This window comes from Halichoeres trimaculatus, unplaced genomic scaffold (genome assembly GCF_033239565.1).
Source record: "Halichoeres trimaculatus isolate MK-OKI-2021-1 unplaced genomic scaffold, fHalTri1.1 fHalTri1_scaffold_14, whole genome shotgun sequence".
Taxonomy (NCBI): domain Eukaryota; kingdom Metazoa; phylum Chordata; class Actinopteri; order Labriformes; family Labridae; genus Halichoeres; species Halichoeres trimaculatus.
This window is the reverse complement of record NW_027437192.1, coordinates 16,273,578-16,293,518: the sequence shown is the minus strand read 5'-3', so window position 1 is coordinate 16,293,518 and position 19,941 is coordinate 16,273,578. Positions and strand designations below refer to the sequence as shown.

Sequence of the window (19,941 nt, the reverse complement as noted above, 5' to 3'; positions counted from 1 at the left end):
ATGGAAACAGGCCACAGAGTTGGTATCACTCTAGTTGGTCTATTTTCTTATTTTGAAAAACTCTGAACAGTAAAAATTTGGAGGCAAAGTTTGAATCGAGTATGTGCAAAGGATCAGGGGAAAAAGATGATGGTTGCTCAGGCGTCAGAGTACTGCAAGATTTAGACAGTGGTTGAGTCTGATGCTGACGCGATGTCACAGAAAAATGCCTTTTTGAATGTGCTAAATTATGTATAAACATGTATTTCTTCTTCTTCTGAGAGTTATATACTCACAAAAGTGATGTGTTAATTACTTAATTAAGTGTTCAGAGAGACGGGGTAGGATGTTTCAAATCCAGCGCCAAAATAACCGCTCCTAGCAGTGATGGAATTCTAGCACTTCTAGAGTTAACCCTTTTGCACAGAGATTTCTCCAAATTCTTTGATTTTTTTTTCTTTTTTACAATGTTATTAACAGTTGATGATGAAATCCACTAATTCTTTGTAATTTTCTGCCATGGAACATTATTCTGAAATTATTCAGAAACTAAGTGTGCACCTGGTCCCTTGGAGTGTGGTGGACCTTTACTTCTCAGAGGCTCAGCCTCTCTGAAGTGTCCTTTTTATTCCCAGTCATGTTATTAACCTGATGATAATGAACCTCATAAGTTGGGGAAGTTCCTTTGGGTGCTATTTTTAAAATTAGACACATCTTCACAAGTTGTCATTACTGTCCCATCATTTTTTGAGATGCATAACTTGTGTCAAATATTAAACAGGCACACATTAATAAAACTGTATCATATTTCAGATTCAACATTTGCTATATTGTCTTTGCACCCTTTCAAATAAAATATAAGGATTAAAAGTTGGAAATCATTAATTTCAGAGTTGATCAACATTTTAACAGTGCCTCGGCTTATATGGTTTTGTGGTTGCACTAAAAAATGTCTTATTAGAGTGAGTATAAGCAACATACGCCAGACAAGTCCACATTATTTTTTATAATTATCATTAAAAACAGACCCAGAGTGTATTTATAGTAAAGTAACGTTCTTGAAATTTGATCTTGAATTTCAAATAAGCATGAACTGTAAGTTATAACAGAGCGAGTTTGGTGCATTCATCAGATCATGAGTAAGAAAAATCCATATTCTGTCATCTGTGTTTATAAGTTAAATAAACTTTGTTTTTATCAAACATAAAAAGTGTGAAAGCTATATGATACTGGATCAAGCTTAAGTTTAAACAGGAGCCGTAGAAGAAGGAACATAACTTATAAATGAGGTGATGACAGCTCTCCATGACAGCTGCTGCTGAGGAGGTTAAGCTGACTCTAATGCTCCTGTCCTCTTCTTCAGTCTGTTATAATGTAAACCTGTCCTTTGTCCTGCTGTCCCCCTCCCCTGACTGAGCACCCTGCACGCTGCCCCGGCTCACCCACCTCCAGAGATGAGACAGATGGCGCTGAGGAGGCCTGTCTCCGTGTCGTCCATCTCGATGGGCAGCAGCTGGTTGGCAAACGTGAACACCAAGTCGGTGAGCGGGCCGAAGCCAGCATTGTGCATCTGCGTCCGGTTGAGGGTCAGCCCGTCGGAGAAAGTCATGGTGTCCTGGTCGGGGGTGTACCTCGTACAGATGCGCAGAATCTGAAAAGGAAAGAAACATGAGTCAGCAGAAATAAGAAATTCAGTGACATAAAGAGAGAGGCTCGATCTAAAGATGAGTTTTTAACATCTTAAAGTGGATTTTTGCTTTATCATCTTCTCTTATTGCTAAAATGGGCCAGAACTGCTGAACCTTAACTAATACAACACTACAGTTCATGCCTAACTGGATTACACTGGTAGAGGGAGGTTACCAGGGGGTTACCTTGGTCATGTGGCCGTTCTTACTTCCCATCTGTCTTTATGTCCAAAATCAGACGTATCATATATTTGTCTGAAAAACTGTCCGAAGCCACTGAACTCAAACTAAAATTTCTTACCAAATCTTGGAGCTGCATCCTTTGATTGATTAGTCATTCTGTGCAGTTGTGTTACACAAACATTAACCATTGAACACATCATTTTCAAACAGGAAACCTAACAATTACTTAATCCAGGCAGACCAGCTGAATTCATATGTAGGTGTTATGGAAAGTTTAGTGACTCCTGTGATGGTGCTCACTGTATGAAAAAAAAAAAAAAAAGATGGATCCCTGAAAAAAACTCTGAACCCTTCTCATGACCAATCAACTTTTATTTTTTTTAAGTGGCTCCCAAACCTCTGTGGTGTCTTTGGTAAAATTTGTTGTGTTTCCTTAAATCACATCCCATTTTTTAACATTTAATAAATACTTAAAAATTTGCTTCAATAAAACAAAGGTGTGAACAAAATTAGGACCAAGTTATTAATTATTATTATTATTAATTTAACCTGTAGTGCAGCCAGTCACCAGGGGGAGCTCCAGATATTTTGGCTCCACTTAAGGGGATGGTTGTGCTATGAGCACTGGTCTGAAATGCTGCGATTAACTGGCATTGTAACCCTGGGGTTGACCTTTTTCAATCTGCCATTTTGCCGTATTAAAAACTGAAAACCTTTTTTTTGGCTTTCTACCTTCATCCACCTCACTGAAAGGTGGAAAAACTTGATATTTTTTACACCCATGGGTAGCACTGCTGTGCAGAAAGCTCATTATCTAAAAGCTGTCGAAAAAAAGTTGAGGGAACAAAAAATCTTTACAGATTTTGTTTCTTTACTTCCTAAAAATCGTACTTTAGTTGAGGAGCATTAGTTGGACAGCTAAATGCTTATCTACCAGTCCTCATAAAACATGGTCATCTGCTGAGGTTGAGCTGCCAGTTTAAGCCGTCAGAGTGCAGCTGCGCTCAAGTTGCTAATTTTTTATTTCTGCTCATATTTGAACCATTGCTTGTCATTGAATTTGTAAACTACACAGACATAATCAAATCAAAATTTTTGCCTGTTTATGAGCACATTACATGTATGAATCTTGGTTTATATTTGTTGATATCTAAGCTGTGGCTTTTATATTATTTAAGATCTGTCAGACACAACCAATGCAGAACTAGATAACAGTTTGGTGCCATTAAATTGATTGGTGAGCACTGTTTAAAAATAAATGGTCATAGCTAAAAAATGTAAATCAAACAGCCTCAATATTTTTTATTGTATGAATCTGTACATTTGTGTAAATATTGACTTAAATATACTGTCAAATATTACTCTAAACTGGCTGCTCAACCAGATGGATGACTTGCATATCTGCTTCCTGATCGGGTACTCTGATGAATATAACCTGTATGGATTTTGATTTGGGACTACCAACAACACCTTGACAATCCATACTTTATAGGGATATAGATGTTTTATTGTCAGAGTATCATTCCTTGTACATAAAGCATCATTATCTATCTAATAATAACCTCTCACTCTGGGTGAACAGACTTGATAATGAAACTCTGTGCCTGAGGTCTGCACCAGCTTTGTGAACTTTCTAAAAAACAGCAACGAAGACGGCATGCAAAAGAAAAACAATGACCTTCCACTCACTGACAAATAACAACCTCTGTGTCTCCTGCTGCACTGCTAGTGTGTGTGTGTATGTTTGTGTGTGAGAGTGTGTGTGTGTACACCTAATGAAGCCACTGATGGTGATGTGAAGCTCTTTGAAGCTATTTGAGTGGGCTGGCTCTGACAGTGAGTGGCAGGCGTGTCTGCAACATGAAACAGAATAAAACATGGCTACTGGCGGTGACTCGCACCGGCTGGCCAGGCTCGCGCTCACATACACACACAAACACACACACTCTCCCACACACACACAGTGTTTGATCTTTTACTCTGACACTCCCTCACTCAGCCCTCGTGCACAATATGTACGCCCTTCACCACAGAAATGTGCTGGTGAGCGGATGTTGATGGCTGAGCAAGAGCCAGAAAGTCATCACAGTCGGCCTTCAACTCCTCACCTCTGAGTCCCCGGGAGTTCACTCCACTGCTCTGTCACATCTGACAGCTAAGACTGAGTCGACACAAACTCCAGGACTCATACACTCAAACACACACACACACAGTGATCAGCACACAGATCCTCATTTACATCCACAGTCATTTATCCAGGTTGGTGTGAAAAGGCTACTTTGCATTGACTCCTCACATAAATATGCATCTTCATGCATAAATCATTAATTGTATTCCCTCTACAACATGCAGATCATCTCGTACCCTGTGCCAATTCCTCTCCCACTTTTCATTTTCCTCTCATTTGTCCTTTAAAAGCACAAAAACACAACCCACTCAGAGTGTTTGTTAATTCAAAAAGACAAGGCTGCAACTTCTGGCTTTATTAATGGTCAAATCGTTTTTTTGTTGTTTGTTTCTTTTATTCCTTTTATTATTCTAAGTCATCCGAGGCTGTTGCAGTGGTTATGAAAGCTGTTGTGAAAGTTTTTTTTTTTACCTGGCTGAAATTAATCATGATACTATAAAGCAAACAAGGCCATCAGAAATAAGACTGACTGTCTCTTTAAATGTATTTCAGTGTCAGTAACACCTTAGTCATAGCAAGCTGACAAAAACAGACTTTGCTTCCACTTTTCACCACCCAGATTTAGCCTAGCATCACCAGAACAGTCCACAGTAGTGAAGTAATTAGACAGGCCACCAGCCAATCAGAGAAATGCAACATTTGATGTAGGATTAGACAGATCATTGACCAGGCGTATCAGCATTGGCCTCTTTTCTAATCCAACGGCCGATAAGACAACAACTTAAAATTGTGTTATTTTGGCTTGATACAGCTGTACCTCTGTCTGCAGTTACTACTCTGTCTCCAACATTGAAAGATAAAATAAAATTTTAGTTTTAGTATTGAAACTTTGGAAAACTTTATTTACTGTAGAAAACTTTGGGGAGCTCAATTTTTGTTAAGTTTTCATTTTACTTAAAGAGGAAGATAAGACGTTTAAACAAAGTCAAGAGTTGGAGTTTGTATTATTCAAAATAAGGCTTAATAATTTTGGAAAATAATCTCAATGTGATTTTTTTGGACCAATATTGCGATTGCAATTTAGCATGCAATTTTTTATTTATTTATTTATCAATTTATTTATTTACTTATTTAATTTATTTATTTATTTATTTATTTTTCGGGGGGGGGGGGGGGGGGGGGTATCTTTTGCATTATTTACTAAAAACAATTAATAAATCATTCTATATCATTCTAGAGTATGAAGACCAGGCCTACATGTTATGATGAAATGAAATAGATTGAAGCATGAGTTAATACGAATGTTATATCTTTATTTAACTATCACGATTACAGAAGAATATTGACTGATTGATTTAACTTCAGGCCTTGTAGACGTGTAATATTTTTGGAGCACACGTTACTATATCCCCTCCAGGTCTGTGTACATGAAACTTTTTTCAAACTTTATTTTTTTAAATTGCAGACTCTGCGATTTGAAAATTGAACTCTGATACATTGCGATGTCAGTCTAAATTCAATTAATTGTTCAGCCCCAATTCAAAACTTTGACACCAATATTTTCACTTTACTGCAAATAAATATTGCCTCCAAATATCAGTTATTGACCTCCTTGACTACTAAAAATTGGTATTGGCCTTTCTAATGTGATGTAGACACAGGGGTTACATCCAGTTTAGAAAAATGAAGCCAATCTGGAAGGACTGCAAGTTGTGGTTTGTCAAGAATCCACGAGGCTGGCTGCAGAAAGACTGGAAACCATGTACAAATCAAGCCAAAAAAAAGACTTTTAGGACATCAAAAATCATAACTACAGCCTGGTTCAGACAATAGCTTGAGGTCTGTTAGTTTCACTTTCAGCATGCTCTGTACTGGGGGATAAATATTTCTCTAACTCTGCAACTTAGAAGATAATGAGATCATGAGTTTGTCCAATCAGAGGCGCAGTTCAGCCCACATGACTAATGAGCGCTGTATAGCTGTTGGTAAGGAGGCTCAAAGCTCGCCTGTCAAGTCAACATTTCCAATATGGCCCCCGCCAATAAGAAGCTTCATTACTCTGCATCAGGAACCTTCAGGTGAAGTAGCAGAGACTTTGTCCATATATAAACAGTCTATATGTAGACAGTTCCACAGAAAATTAAAATAAAAAAATCTGCTGCACGGCTTCAGAACAACATCCAATCTATTTAAAATGGCTGTAACAGAGGATAAAATAGACCTCCTTGAAAGCTGACACGTTATCATCTTGTATGCTTTATCATCTTATATCTTATATGCTGCTTGATGGCAGGCAGCAGGATGGAGCACCAGACAACTGTAGGACAAACAACACTGGTGCAGAGCTTTCTGATTGTAGAGGATGGTTTTCCATCTCTCTTGAGTGAACACATGTTTAAAAATGGTATGATGTTAAGAGTTTTTTGACACAATGTTTTTTCGGACATTTTTTTGAATCTCGCCCCTGACAACAACCCCAAATAACAAAAAAGACTAAAACCAATACTAAAAGTAATAAAAAACAACTGTTTTCACAATTTCTAATTCTAGAGATTTAAAACAGTCTTTACAATGTGAGCCTGCATCTCCTCAAAATCAATTTCAAAATAGTGCTTCATAAATGTGATATTCAAAACACTTTTAAAAGCGGTTAACAACAGGTGTGTTATTTCAGACCTGAGCTGATTACCTACATAGCACGCTTTACCTTAAGCAACATTACAGCCGACTGTGTGAGAAAGTAAACTTCAGTGTTTCACTTTTCTGAATGTGTCTGCAAACTTCTCAGCAGACATCATTTCATCTCCTCATCCTGAAGTATGAAAACCGTCTCGTGGAGGCTCGAGACTTGCATAATCATCACAGTGAAAATAAGCCGTGCTTCTATTTTTGTCGGTTACATAATGCCAGATTTGGGTTGATGCAGCTGAACGTCTGGAGCAGCAGAAATGGAGCAGAATCAAAGAGGTCTCACGATGTGTCTGCTGGCTGTTTAAAGACCGACAACGTGAAGCTGACGTCAGGCCAGACACCGGAGGAGCGCTGCGTTCATGTGCAACTCTCTTTGACTTTTCCTCAAAAGATTTTTTGCTCTTCCCAAAGAGAACTAGAGCAGAGAAAACTTTAGCAGTCTGCGGGATTATCCCTCAGTATGAGACAGCTGTTTGCAAAGTGGCTACTTCTATAGGAGGCCAGCTGCTGCTTGTTGCATCACATGCAAAAACTTCAGTCTGAGCCTCATCAGTGAACCACATCCAGGTTAAAATTTAAACTTTGATTAATCTAATATTTAGATCCAGACTTCGCAGCTTTATAATGCTCTTTGTTTGACTATGGGTAATAATGCTTAGAGGGTAAAACATTTGACCAGATCGGAAACTCCCAGAAATTAAATATATTTTCAAGTGGTTATAAGTCGACAATACCAAACAGTTCGCTGTACACTATAAAAAATCCTGTACATTTTTTTTTGTGTCAATTGCTTTTAAAGCAAACTCTGTCTTTTGACCCTGTAGACAAGCAGCTCAGCTAACATGCAGCCTGGTGAAAAGAATAACTTGTACAATATGAAATCAGGTCATCGAGTGTGTTCAACCAGTGTGGATAACTCAGCTCCTGGTAAAAAAGAAAGGTACATCAAAACATTAGAGAATCCTACTTTTGAAAATAAGCTAAGGCAAGTTGAGCCTACATAGCAGCAGCTAGGCTTGAAACCCTTTCATCTATGAAATAAATAATATGCCTTGATAACGTTGTAATGTAGCCACGAGGCACTAGCTGGAGCTACAACTAACAGCCAACTCAAAGAAGCTGTGAGGACTGTCTGGGGGTGCGTCTCAATGTGTTAACTTCGTGCCTTCTCTGTCCTTTTTCCTCCGTGGCACTGGAAGTACTTTCTCAGTCGCCATTTTGAAGACTGTTCCAAAGCGATAATTGTGCTCAGAGGAGAGAGGAGAGAGGAGAGAGGAGACTGATCGGAGGAGCTAAGTTCGAGGAAACACTGGAGCTGGATTTGCGGAAGTCTTTTCACTGACAGACACGCCCCCATATGGAATATCACTCTCTGATTGGACGCTGACACAGACTTCTCTACATGAAACTTCACAAACACAATGGAGTTTAATGAGAGAAAGACGAGCTGAAAGCAGGCACTGAAGATTGTTCAGAAACGGGTAATAAATCTGGTAATAAAGTGTTTGTTGTGAGTTTAGAGCACAAAACACTGAACACAACCATCATCAAATCAATATAATAGAGGATTAATACAGAAAACTGAAATCTACTAAATAATAACGTCCTGAAACACAATAAACTAGGTCATATTTATAAGTTTCGGAGTTCACAATCAGATGCGCACTAGATAGAGGCTAAATAATTCATAAATAATCTTAATCTTACGCATTTTACCGGTAAAGTGATCCATTAGATTCTAAACTGCACACGAAATAAACAGAGAGCATGTTTGCTTCATGGTAGCATGTTTGTTAAACTGTTTCTGTTTGATCAGAGTTATTACGGGGCACATGTGCAGACACACAAACAGCTGCTAGAGCGGACTGACAGATGATCCAGAGGTGATCAGCTGATGCCGTCATCACTGAAACACGTCACTTCATGTGAAGCTCCGGAGGAGAGGATGTCCCATTGCTCTAAAAATAAATCTCCTCCATCCTCTCTCCTCTCTTCATTTCCTCGCATCTCTCTCATGCATCTCTGGTAGAAGGGACTGAGACGCAAGTGAACGACGCATGTGGAAATTGTGCTCAGCTTTAACTGTTATCTTAATTTTTCAATTCAAATTTTGGTTTAAACATTTGGAAATCTGTCACATTGATAATAAAACACTAAAACTTCAAAATCTCATAAAACTAGTTTTTTTTGTGCCCTGCTGGAGTCCATCTGTCACTTGTTATTCAAATTAAAGGTCTTGTCCATGTGAGGCACAACAAGTCCATCATCTGTCTTCCCTCTTTCTCTCCCTTCCTCTCCCTCAGAGTGATGAATGATAATTCAATCAGTAGACAACAGCGAGACAGAGGAGGAAGAGACACAGCCATTTGCTTTTTTCCATCTCATTACAGCGGCTGCATTGGAACAGGACATTGCTCTACTTAACTACTCCTACATAACAAACAAACATCCAGCCGACCAGCCGGCTCTGCAGATGTTTCCACATCTGAGCTCCATAAAGAGACACGCCGCATCATTTACAGAGCCAGAGAGTGACCGGCGTTAAAAACAAACAGACCAGTGTAACACAGAGATTAGAGGCTGAAAAATGTGTTAGTGTGTAATCTAATCCCCGCTCCAGACAGCTACTCCTCATGAAGAATCTAATTGACCGACATGATCAATTAATCAGGGCCTGGCTCTTATTGGCCAGCTGCGTAGGTCAACCAATAACATTCAGGGATCTGTCTAATAGGAGCTGAGCTTGAGGTCAATCCCTGTTGATCTGAGGTAATCGACTCACCACACGGTCGATGGATTTTCACACAAAAAGGAGCAACATGTAAATAAATACTCAAACCCACAGAGGAGGAAAACTTAGTGTTTGGTAAAGAGGTGTGTTTATATAACTGACACCACCATGAACGGTTCAGTGAAGGTTTTTAGCTCATCACTGAATATTTTAGAGTTCAGACTCCACTGAAGAAGCATCTAAACTGTGCATCTTAGAGTTAGTCTGGTAAACTAGTTCACAGTCTGATGATGAATGTACATAAAGAAGCAGGAAGGAGACCAGGACTCTGTCTGACGCAAACTTTAAATGAAAGTAAACCGAGACCCAAAAAGTTGTTTTTTCCCTTCCTTTGGCCGCAGTCTGAACTCTAAAGTGTTGCACCATTTTAAATATGGGACACAAGCTGCATAAACTGTACAAAGAAGAGGATTTAACTACTCTAACATCAGCTATTAGTTTAGTTTAGCCCACTGATCTGAAGGCTCAGTCTGGCATTTTAGAAGCTACCAGGAGCCAGAAGTGACCTTGCAGCACCAAACATGGGTGTAGTCTTCCTAACTTCCCCCTATGGTTTCAAAAAAAGGTGCAATGAAGCCTAACACTGGCATGAGCCATTATTTCATTTTAAAAATATGGAAAAAGGATTGTAAATGATTGTAAACTCAAGTTGGCAGCAGCCCCCAACCTCAACCAATTAAAAAATGTTCATTGTTTTGTTTTTGTTTTTGTTATTTTTTCTCCCCAGAACAGGGGGTCCCCTCTGAGTTAGGGATTTTAGAATATTTGTCGATAAGTTCATTAGACCTTTCACTCATGTTAAAAACACGATATTTCAATTGTTTTGCTTGCTCCTTGTTGTAACACAATATAACTGCCAGACCGTCGCTGTGGAGCATATATATATATATATATATATATATATATATATATATATATATATATATATATATATATATATATATATATATATATATATATATATATATATATATATATATATATATATATATATCCATATATATATATATACTAATACCGATTTGGGCCGATTTTTATTTTTTGTTTTTTATAACTGACAGCATATACCTTGAATGTTCTAATCTTATTTTATTGAAAATCATTGAAAAATACCTGTAAAACAATAAAATCTTCATGTTTTAACTTATGCAACCAATAAAGTGTCTCAAGTTTTAGGTCTCAGAGGAAAAAAGCAAGGATGGGCTGATAGCCGATCCCTGATTGCTGATCCCCCAAAATTAAGGAAATCGGCACAGATCGATCGGTTAATGTCTAATACACACACACACACACACACACACACACACACACATACACACACACACACACACACACATATATATATATATACATATATATATATATATATATATATATATATATATATATATATATATATATATATATATATATATATATATATATATATATAAATATATATATATACATACATACATATTCAGTGTGGGAGCCAGTGGCCAGTAAAACGGGGCAGTGCAGTCAGATTCAGAAATAGAATAAAACTCATCTTACTTGCATAGAGAGGCAGGGAACTATTCAAATAATTAGTGAACTGTGAGAAGTGACGATTAAATGTTGTTCTGATTGAAATGCCCATTCCTCGCTGCCACATGGGTCGGTCTGACTTCAGACTTGCAAATAAATTTAGGGGTTGACTCAATGGTTTACACTGATGCTATCTACTACTGAGGGCATCAAAACTTTTCAGTGGAAATGGTAGTGTTACTTGATGTACTTTTTTTGAAATATCTGCAAAAATAGCTCAAATTTCTCCTCCATAAGGAGCTGAGGTAAAAAGCCTTTTCCTGTGAAAGCGTTTCAAACTAGGGAGGCAGAACACTTTGTGCTGAGCTGTCAAGGATGTTGAGAAAAATAATAACAAAAGAATGAGACAGGCTGGAAATGAATTCCTTTCAGAATAAAAGCACCAGCACGAACCAGAATGTCCAGGCATGCAGCTTTCAGGAGCGTGATCTGGTCTGCGATGGTCAGCGCCGTGAAGCCAGGCACTCGTTTGGCAAATTCCACGATCTTGATAATGCACTTAGTGGCCAGCTCGCTGAACTTGTCCCACAGGCCCAGGTCCAGCCTCACACGGTGGTCTGCACTCGAGTTCTGCAACACACATACACACACGCACACACACAAAAAGAAATAAAGAGTGAGGCGTCAGGGAGAGACGAGGCAGCTACTTTGCACAGACAGCTGCTAATGATCTCCTCACTCTGCTCTATATGTGTCACACTTACACAGTAAATAGGCTCCATAAGACCAGAGCGCTCACACACACTGGCAGGATTGTTGTTGTGAATACGCTGAGCTGTGCCGAGCTGAGCCGAGCCGAGCCGGGCCCTGAGATAATGAGCCTAACAGTGTCAGTGGGATGCTTTGGCAATGACGGGATGCAGAAACAGAGCTGTGACAGGTAGCACAGAGCGGTTTGAAGCCAGAGGTGCCATTAATACAGATATACGGTCCAGAGCCTACGCAGGGGGGTGAGGATGGGAGGCAGCAAGGGAGGCATAAAGATACAGAAAGAGGAGTGGGGGAAGAAGTGAAAGTAAAGTAGCTGAGAGACACCAGAGGGAGAAATGAAGGAGAGGAGGGGAGGTAAGTTGAGTATGTAAGAGGAGGAGGGACATATGAGATGATTTTTTTTATTTTGCCTAGCATTCATACATAAGGTTAGAATTAGGCTTTAATATGCTGATTAATTTGCTTTCAATTTATGACATATCTTATGATTATCACACAGCTGTGGTTACTGTTCGATTCTGATTGGTCCTGTCTGTAAACTGATCAGAACAGGCTGTTTCTAATAATCTCAGGAGATCTTCACAGGACTTGCTAAAGGCTCAGGTCAGCAGCACCAAGCTTCAAGCTCCAGTCTAAAGATCTGAAGCCGATGCTAAAACCGTGGTTCGAGTGTCCACTTGACACTGGTTGCAGAAAGACCAAAAACCACTCCAAAAAAGCAGACTTTTACAGCATAAAAAAAACCCAATTTACATCCTGGTTCAATAAATATCTTGGTTCTGAATCGCTAATTTCACTATCAGCACAAACTGTACGGAGGGTGAATTATTTCCTAAGCAGCAGTGCAGTTTGTCCAATCAGAGGTGCCGCTCATGTGGCTGACATGTCTGGTGCCCTGTGGCTGTAAGCGAGGAAGCTCAAAGCCCGCCTCTTGAATCAGCAATTTCAATATGGCCTCTGCTGTATTATTACAGATGAGTGACATCAAAGAGACTATGTCCATATATTAGACAGTAAATGGCCAGCACATTGGGGTTTCCCAACTGGTGTGATGTGAGAGCAGAAGAAAACCTAAGTTCTGCCCTTAGCTCTGCCTCTGACAGGCGTCCAGAGTGCTGGCGATATAGAGGAAAGGGGGTTTGTGGAGCAGGGAGCCTTAAAGGGACAGCAGCTAAAACAAAATGTTTCAGAAAGACCCTAAAATAAAGGTTTTCTAAAACAGCAGCAAAAAAAGGGGTTTATTTGGGGTGTAAACCACATTAAGATACAACAGGGCACAAAAACTATCATTAATCAAGGTTTTTCTGCATTGGCAGAAAAAGCAAAGGCAAAGACTCAGCATGAAAACAGAAGAAAAAATAATCACCCAGCACAGTCCGACAATGAAGTAACAAAAATGTAATGTAAAAGGTCAACAAGAATAAATGCAAATGAACATAATAATACAAACAGAAGATATCTATACTAATGTCTTCCAGTGCGAAGAGCAAAGCTTTTTCATAAGGTAGAGAAAATAATAGACTGAAATCAAACATGAAGAAGAGCTTTGAAGTTACAAAGTGTGAGTTGAAAAAAATGAACACAAAGAAGAAAGGCATATTGGATAAAGAAATCTAATTTATGTCGGGTTGATAAATGAATACTGGGAAACATAAATCAAAAAAGTTGAAATGAAAAAAAGATCTATGAAGATGTTAAAGTTTTTCCTTTATATATATGCACTAAGATAGACAGAGATACTGCTATACAGTTATTTATTTTCCTATATTTCATCAAGCAACTTTTTTTTTTTTTGTCTTTTATGGGTTGTTTTACAAAGAGAAGAGGTAACAATAACATGGTTAAGGTGTCATATTCCTTGGTTCAGGAGTTGAAAGAAGGACAGATATGTAAATTCAGACTTTATGGAACATGGACATTGTCTCAGTGAAGTTTACGAAAAGTGTCTGCTCACCTCTTCAACTGATTTCTTATTAACAGATGAGTTATTAAAAATGTTGCCCCCTACAGGGTGTATGAATAAAGACACAAGCTATTCAAACTTAAAATATTACACCAGGATAATATTAAAAGAAAAACAAAACAAAACTTGCGATTGCAACATGGGTGTTAATGTGAAACCCTGAGCTTTTGGAGAAAGCCTCAAGTGGACACTTGGGGAACTGCATCTCCATTTTTTTAAGCTGTGACTTTTCTAATCATTTTAAACTCATTTCAAGAAACTGATCAAGACAACTTTCCTTATTACGTTGACATTGTGATATTTTTACCCATTACAGGCAATCAAAGTCTTACTTTTTCACTTGTAGTATCTTGAACAAAAATGTTTTCTCTGAACTTGCTGGGTGAACTTGTCTTGAATTAGGTATAATGAGCTCCTTTGATGGAAATTAGACAAACGCACTCTGTAAGATTGGAGTTTTTCGCTCTGATTCAACACACTATTTAATGATGAGATGTACAGTATGCTGCTCATGTTTGTGATCATTCACATAACTCTCTTATTTACTGGCCTGTATTATCTTTGCCTTAGGATAAATAAGACGCTGCCTAATGTGTTGCACTCATCTGCAAATCTCTACAGAGGTGAGGAGGGAGACAGAGAGCTCATTCATTACCTCCCTCTATCATTAGCTGCAGATCAAACAGTGTGTCCAAACATCTTCTCCAGGTGTAATCCTGTTTATATCCAAGCAGATTAAAGCTGTAGGGTGCAGGTAGCAGCATCAGGAAGATTAAAATACGCCTCAGAGGCAGACACTTTGCTGCGAGAGCATTTACTGCTCTTAAAAGATCACACTGTGATTAATGCATTAATGTTACAGTCACTGCATGTCACTCTCAGACTAAGAAGATCCACCTCTCTAAGTGGGAAGAGATACCTGCAGTAGCTCTCGTGACAAATCTGAGGTTTCCTCCAAAGTTTAAATGAGAGAGAAGGAAACAGGAGGAGAAGAGAAAAAGAAAGGGCCATCAGAGGAGGGGATGTAATGATGGACAGACAGATAAGCAAAGAGGGGAACGAGCAGCAGTTGGGGAATAGTTTGGATGTAGTGAGGAGAGAGAGCTGTGATGAGTCCCTGATGGCGAAGAGGGAGAATCTGATGATCATTTGTTTGTTTTCTGATGGTTTATGTGAAATAGTCCATCTGTTGTGTGAGAACGCAGAGACACAGACTCACTCACTCACAGAGGAAGGGTATTGTGCTTTTTCATTGTGGTTCCTTCCCTCTGATTGGCTAGACCTCTGAAGGCTTTTCAGGGGTGGAGCTCTGGCAGACCTTGGTGTTTGAGGCCCGCTTCTTCAAGGTACAACAAAACCAGTTAGGTGATCCTTTTTAAGATGGCCTCAACATTTTAGCAAATCTCATAAAGCTCTCGCACTGTTTTTATCCACTTTGATCAGTTTACAGATTCGCGGATTTCTACAACATATGAATATGTAGAGGTTTGAAAATCTGCAAACAGATTTTCCAGCATTGTTACTTTAAATCCATGTTTAAAATATGAGAAAGCACAACACCCTCTCTTTAAAATGCATTGATGCTCCCCGCACAGCACTCCCCTTCACCATCTTAGTGTTTCTCTCTGACAGACTCTGCCTCTCTGATCTTTATTTTGCATTCAACTTCTTGTTTTTCTGAAGATGTAACTGATTCCACACAGAAAATATGTCTTGCATAAATAATGGAATACCTTCTCAAGAAGATAGCTAGCTCAAAATGCTAACAAACCTGAAAACAAGCAACCTCAGTCAGATAGCAGAAACCACTGTGCACACATAAGAAGCTGTGCTGTAAATTTCCATGGAGCATGATGGGAAAGAATCTCCACATGAATACTTAAAAAAACAACAATAGAAAACTGCATAACACTCAGTTATTCTTCACTTTTTAACAGTCTACACATCCTGAGACAGGAAGCAGCAGTATGCGATCTACTTCTAAAACAATGAACAAGCACAGCCACAACAAGTGACAACAATGAGAGAGTGAAACTGGAGTGTTTTCATTTTTCACAGGGGCAGAAATCTGCAAAACATGCTAGTATTTAAAGGTCTTCAAATTCTCAAGAACAAATCTTACAAGTCACCTAAAGTATCATCACAACAAAGACATATCAAAGAAATACAAAACAGCAGTAGCTGCAGCTAGCATTAGCACCCAGGAAAGGCAGTGCAATAGTGCTAACTCAACAAACGTTTAGAGCTAAAGAACACTGAGCAGCAAAAACAAAAACAAAAACTTAAGCAGTTTATGATTTATCAGTGGACTCACAACACTTAATGAGCCACCTTTTCTGAAGTTAAATACAGCATCTTTAGTCGCTGCTACTTTGCAGTTTATATCTGCCTGCCTGCTCTGCATGATATTGTCTGTACACTTAGTACATTTACATGCACACAGCAGTCCAACTAAGATCATAACTTGATCTGTGTATACACAGTAAAGAAAACAGGACTTCTGGCCGAGAACGTCTCATTCCTCTTCAACAGGAGGTGCTGTGTCCTTTTTTTAACAAGTGAAGTTGTGGGCATATCAGAGCAACATTCCAACAATAGCAGAGATGGATGCAGCTGTAGCTCTCTGTATTCTTATTTACGTATGTGCCATGGTGTTCATTTGTTGTGTTTTAGCCATAGACTGTATAAGCACAGTGACCCTATTTATCATAGTCATCTACTTCCTTTTTTGGCTGTGTCAATCAAGCTATGCTTTGTCCGATTTTGGTTTGACTAAGCTGTTTATATGTATTTCAATAGTCTGATCTCTTGCTGACTAAGCTCATGGTCTATATTTTTAAAGCTGCATGTAAACGTATTGACTCATTCACAGTCTGATCCCCAACAGGTCAGGGACATAAGCTGTGAAAAAAAATGGACATCCACTTGCCTGGCTCCAAGTGAGGTCTCCACAAAAACTGCTCCCCCTAGTGGCTGGCTGCAGTATAGGTTAAAAAATCTGGCTTTCCAACCATTCCAGATGGGCTGTGGTCAAACTTTAAAAAATTAATACACCTCGTAGAAATGTTTCTCATGTCTGATTGTTGTGGTGATTTGGAGATATTATTTGGCTGTCTTGTATTCAAGTCCTCTTTTTTCTGAAAAGTTTTGTTTTCATTAGTAACACAAGGTTAAAAACGAGGCTTTACATAATGTTTAACGATGATTGACAGCTGCCGTTCTCGTGCATTTTTTTCGGGGAGTGTAAAATATGTCGGGAGGTAGAGTCAATAAGGGATTAGACTCTCGAAAGAAAAAAAAACATTATTTTGTCACCTGGCTCCACTCAAATTCTCCCAGATTCCCTCACAGTCTCTACTGCGCAGACTCTGGCTGCAATAGCTGCCGATGGCTGCGCCTGTGACAGAGAAATTTTGGCTTCAAAACTGTACAATGATAAATGGCGGAGCCACGCTGTCCACTCTATGTACACTCTATGGTCAGGGACAGAATACTGGCCCCAGTTTGCTGAGTTTGAGGGCCACAGTTTTCTGAATAAAGACATACAACATCTTGGTAATCTTCTTGGTATTATCTGTCAAGAGCTGGTTATTATAGGGGGATGAGCATCAGTAAAATATGATCCATGTTATGCATTCCTTCTTTTTACATGCAAGCTGCCTTATGGTTCTGTGTTATCGTAAGCTTTTCTTTAAGAAAGTATTTTTTAAGAGTCTACTTCCTCCCTCTGCAGTGGTTTTTCTCTTTCAACAGGTACGCAACAGGGCAGGAGCTTGAGCGTATTCAAATAATAAACAAACAATAAACAACAATATAAATCAGCTTTAAACAGCATCAGTGAGATTTGTGCCACAGATCAGGACTGCAGAAACACTGAGTTATGATGTGAGAGCACACCGTATGATTCACAGGCCTCTGGAGAGACAGGGAGAGGCTTTACTGCTGCTGTAGATGACAACTGCACTGCCTTTCATTTTCAGATCATAGAAAGAAACAGCAGAGAGACACAGACAGAGAGTGAACCATGTCTCCAAACACAGATTTTAGATTTTTAGGAAGTTTATTCAGCATTAAACAGTGTAATGCAGTCTCTATCATAAAGCAGAATAACTCCACTCTTACTGAATTTACAGCCACAGGATTCTTTGATCTTTGTGTCATAATCTGCTGATGTGTAGTAATGATTCTTAATTTGTTATATAACCACTTTTTTGTGGAAAAGACACTGCCCTCTTTTCAGTCTTTGCTGTTTTAAACTGAGTATTGTATAAACACATCAATTATGAATTAAACTGCGGAAGTCTGAACTCCAAGAAAACTGAGCTTTAAATAACTAAGCTCATCAAAACCCAGACAAAGAGAATATTAAAGTTGTAAAGAAATAAAGAGTATCAGCTCCATGAGTCAATCTGAGATTTTTATTCTCAACTTTCCAACATTTATAAGTGCAACCAGAGGACTGTCTGCATGTCTCGCCTGCAGTCTTCAGAAGAAGAAAGAAAAGAGACTGAAATCATTTTTATTTCAGATGGTCTCAAGAGTGTTATATAATCTATAAACTCATTCCAAATATGATAACATTTTGACTTCTGTGGGGAAACTGGAACCCAGAATAAACACATTTATTAGCATGGCCTTCTTCATACGTCAGTTTAAACAAGGGGTATTCAGGTGCTGAACACAGACCAGGCTTTTACATATTCTGGATACAAAACAACTCACATGCAGAAAGTTTTAGAAGACCTCAGTCACTTTCTGTAATGGCTGCAGCTTAACTTGAACTTTAGGAAGAAACCTCTTCTGATCAACATACGTCTACATCATGAGGATCCATTTACAGACATAACCTTTGTAGTTAAAACAGAGACAGATGAGACACCGCCCTCTTGGACCCCGTTTACACGACAAGGTTTCATCTGAAAACACTGTGAAAAAAATCTGTGTTCACATGGAAACGCTGATGGACTGAAAACACTGTAGTAGGCATGCCAGGCCTGTAGGTGGTGCTATAACTGTCTTGTCCAGAAGCTGCTTTGGGGAGATCTCCACCAAAGTAGAGTCGAGCCGGTCATCTGGTGTATTGGGGCATACTAAGTTAAAAAGTGAAGCAAAAGATGCTTATTTTGTTGAAAGACAGTCAGCAGATTGAGCAGCACAAGCACAATACGGTAGTTCACGGCGATCCTAACAACGGTACTGTTGTACTGTTGAATGCACGCGTCGAGGCAGACTGTGACGTCAGCGTTTCCACTGAAACCGCTGGCTTACTGTTTACACGGCAACGGTGTCGGGAGCGTTTCAGAAAAATCCCACTCTGGAGGCCGTTTTCAAAAGTTTACGTTTTAGGTAGGCTGAAACGCCGTTTCCGTGTAAACGCGAAGCTGAAACGCAACAAAACTTCTGCGTTTTACCCTAAAACCGTTGTCATGTAGATGGCCCCTAAAGGTCCTGGGCCTTTGGGAAATACTCAAGCAAGGGAACTTTTCAAGGGGTAGATCAACAACCCTGAATAAATTTAGACCTTGCTTCCTGCTATCTGATAACATGTCCCTTCACAGCTTGTGTTTGGTCTCTATTTAAGACTGAAGTGAATTCAAAATTTAACTACAGCACTTGTGTTAAATCGTCATATTTAATGAAAGTCCTGGAGGTAATGTTTAGCCAATAAACATGCTGAGTGTTCACAGTTTCTCCTGGATTTGTGGATGCAGCTGCTCTTAAAAGAGGAGCTACTCCAGGAGTTTAAACCCTGAATTCATGAGTCCAAGTTTTCCTATTGCAGTACTTTTAAAAGAAATACTACAGAGAGGATAATCTCTGGAAACACGGCTCAGACAGCCTGTGATGTGGTCTCATGACATGCAGGACGGGGAGACAGGTTTTCCAGCCCTGAAGCTGCTGAAGAAAAATAAGACGGTGGAAAAAAACTGACCGACTTATATGACATCCTTTACTGAAAATCCAATATGTACTCAATATGTTGGTCCTCTCACTTCAGCATCAGTCTAAGCCCAGCCTGGGGAGCTCCTCCAGTGTGAGACGGCTTTAACACAGCAGCCGCCTGCAGCCCACAACCAGCACAGACAGCTGGAGCGTCCCTCTGCTCCTCTGCACATCAATCCCTCTGAGGTCGTTACTGTGAGGCAGTTAGCGCCGCAGCTGCTGCTGGACACTGTCACCAGCAAATAAAATCTATTGTGTGGCCACCCCAGAGAGAGGGGGAGGGTGGGAAGGAGATAAA

At 39.3% G+C, this 19,941-nt stretch overlaps 1 protein-coding gene across 3 annotated transcripts in view; it reads right to left on the bottom strand.

Annotated features, from left to right (window-relative positions):
* LOC141802745 (retinoic acid receptor alpha-A-like) overlaps positions 1 to 19,941 on the bottom strand; it is a 246,419-nt gene that overhangs the window by 16,530 nt on the left and 209,948 nt on the right. For all 3 annotated transcript variants that reach the window (XM_074686452.1, XM_074686451.1, XM_074686453.1), the window contains 2 exons: positions 11,420 to 11,596; positions 1,426 to 1,630 (listed from right to left, as the gene is read on the bottom strand). In XM_074686452.1, coding sequence (XP_074542553.1) covers positions 1,426 to 1,630; positions 11,420 to 11,596 — 382 coding nt within the window. The remainder of the gene's footprint in view (positions 1 to 1,425; positions 1,631 to 11,419; positions 11,597 to 19,941) is intronic.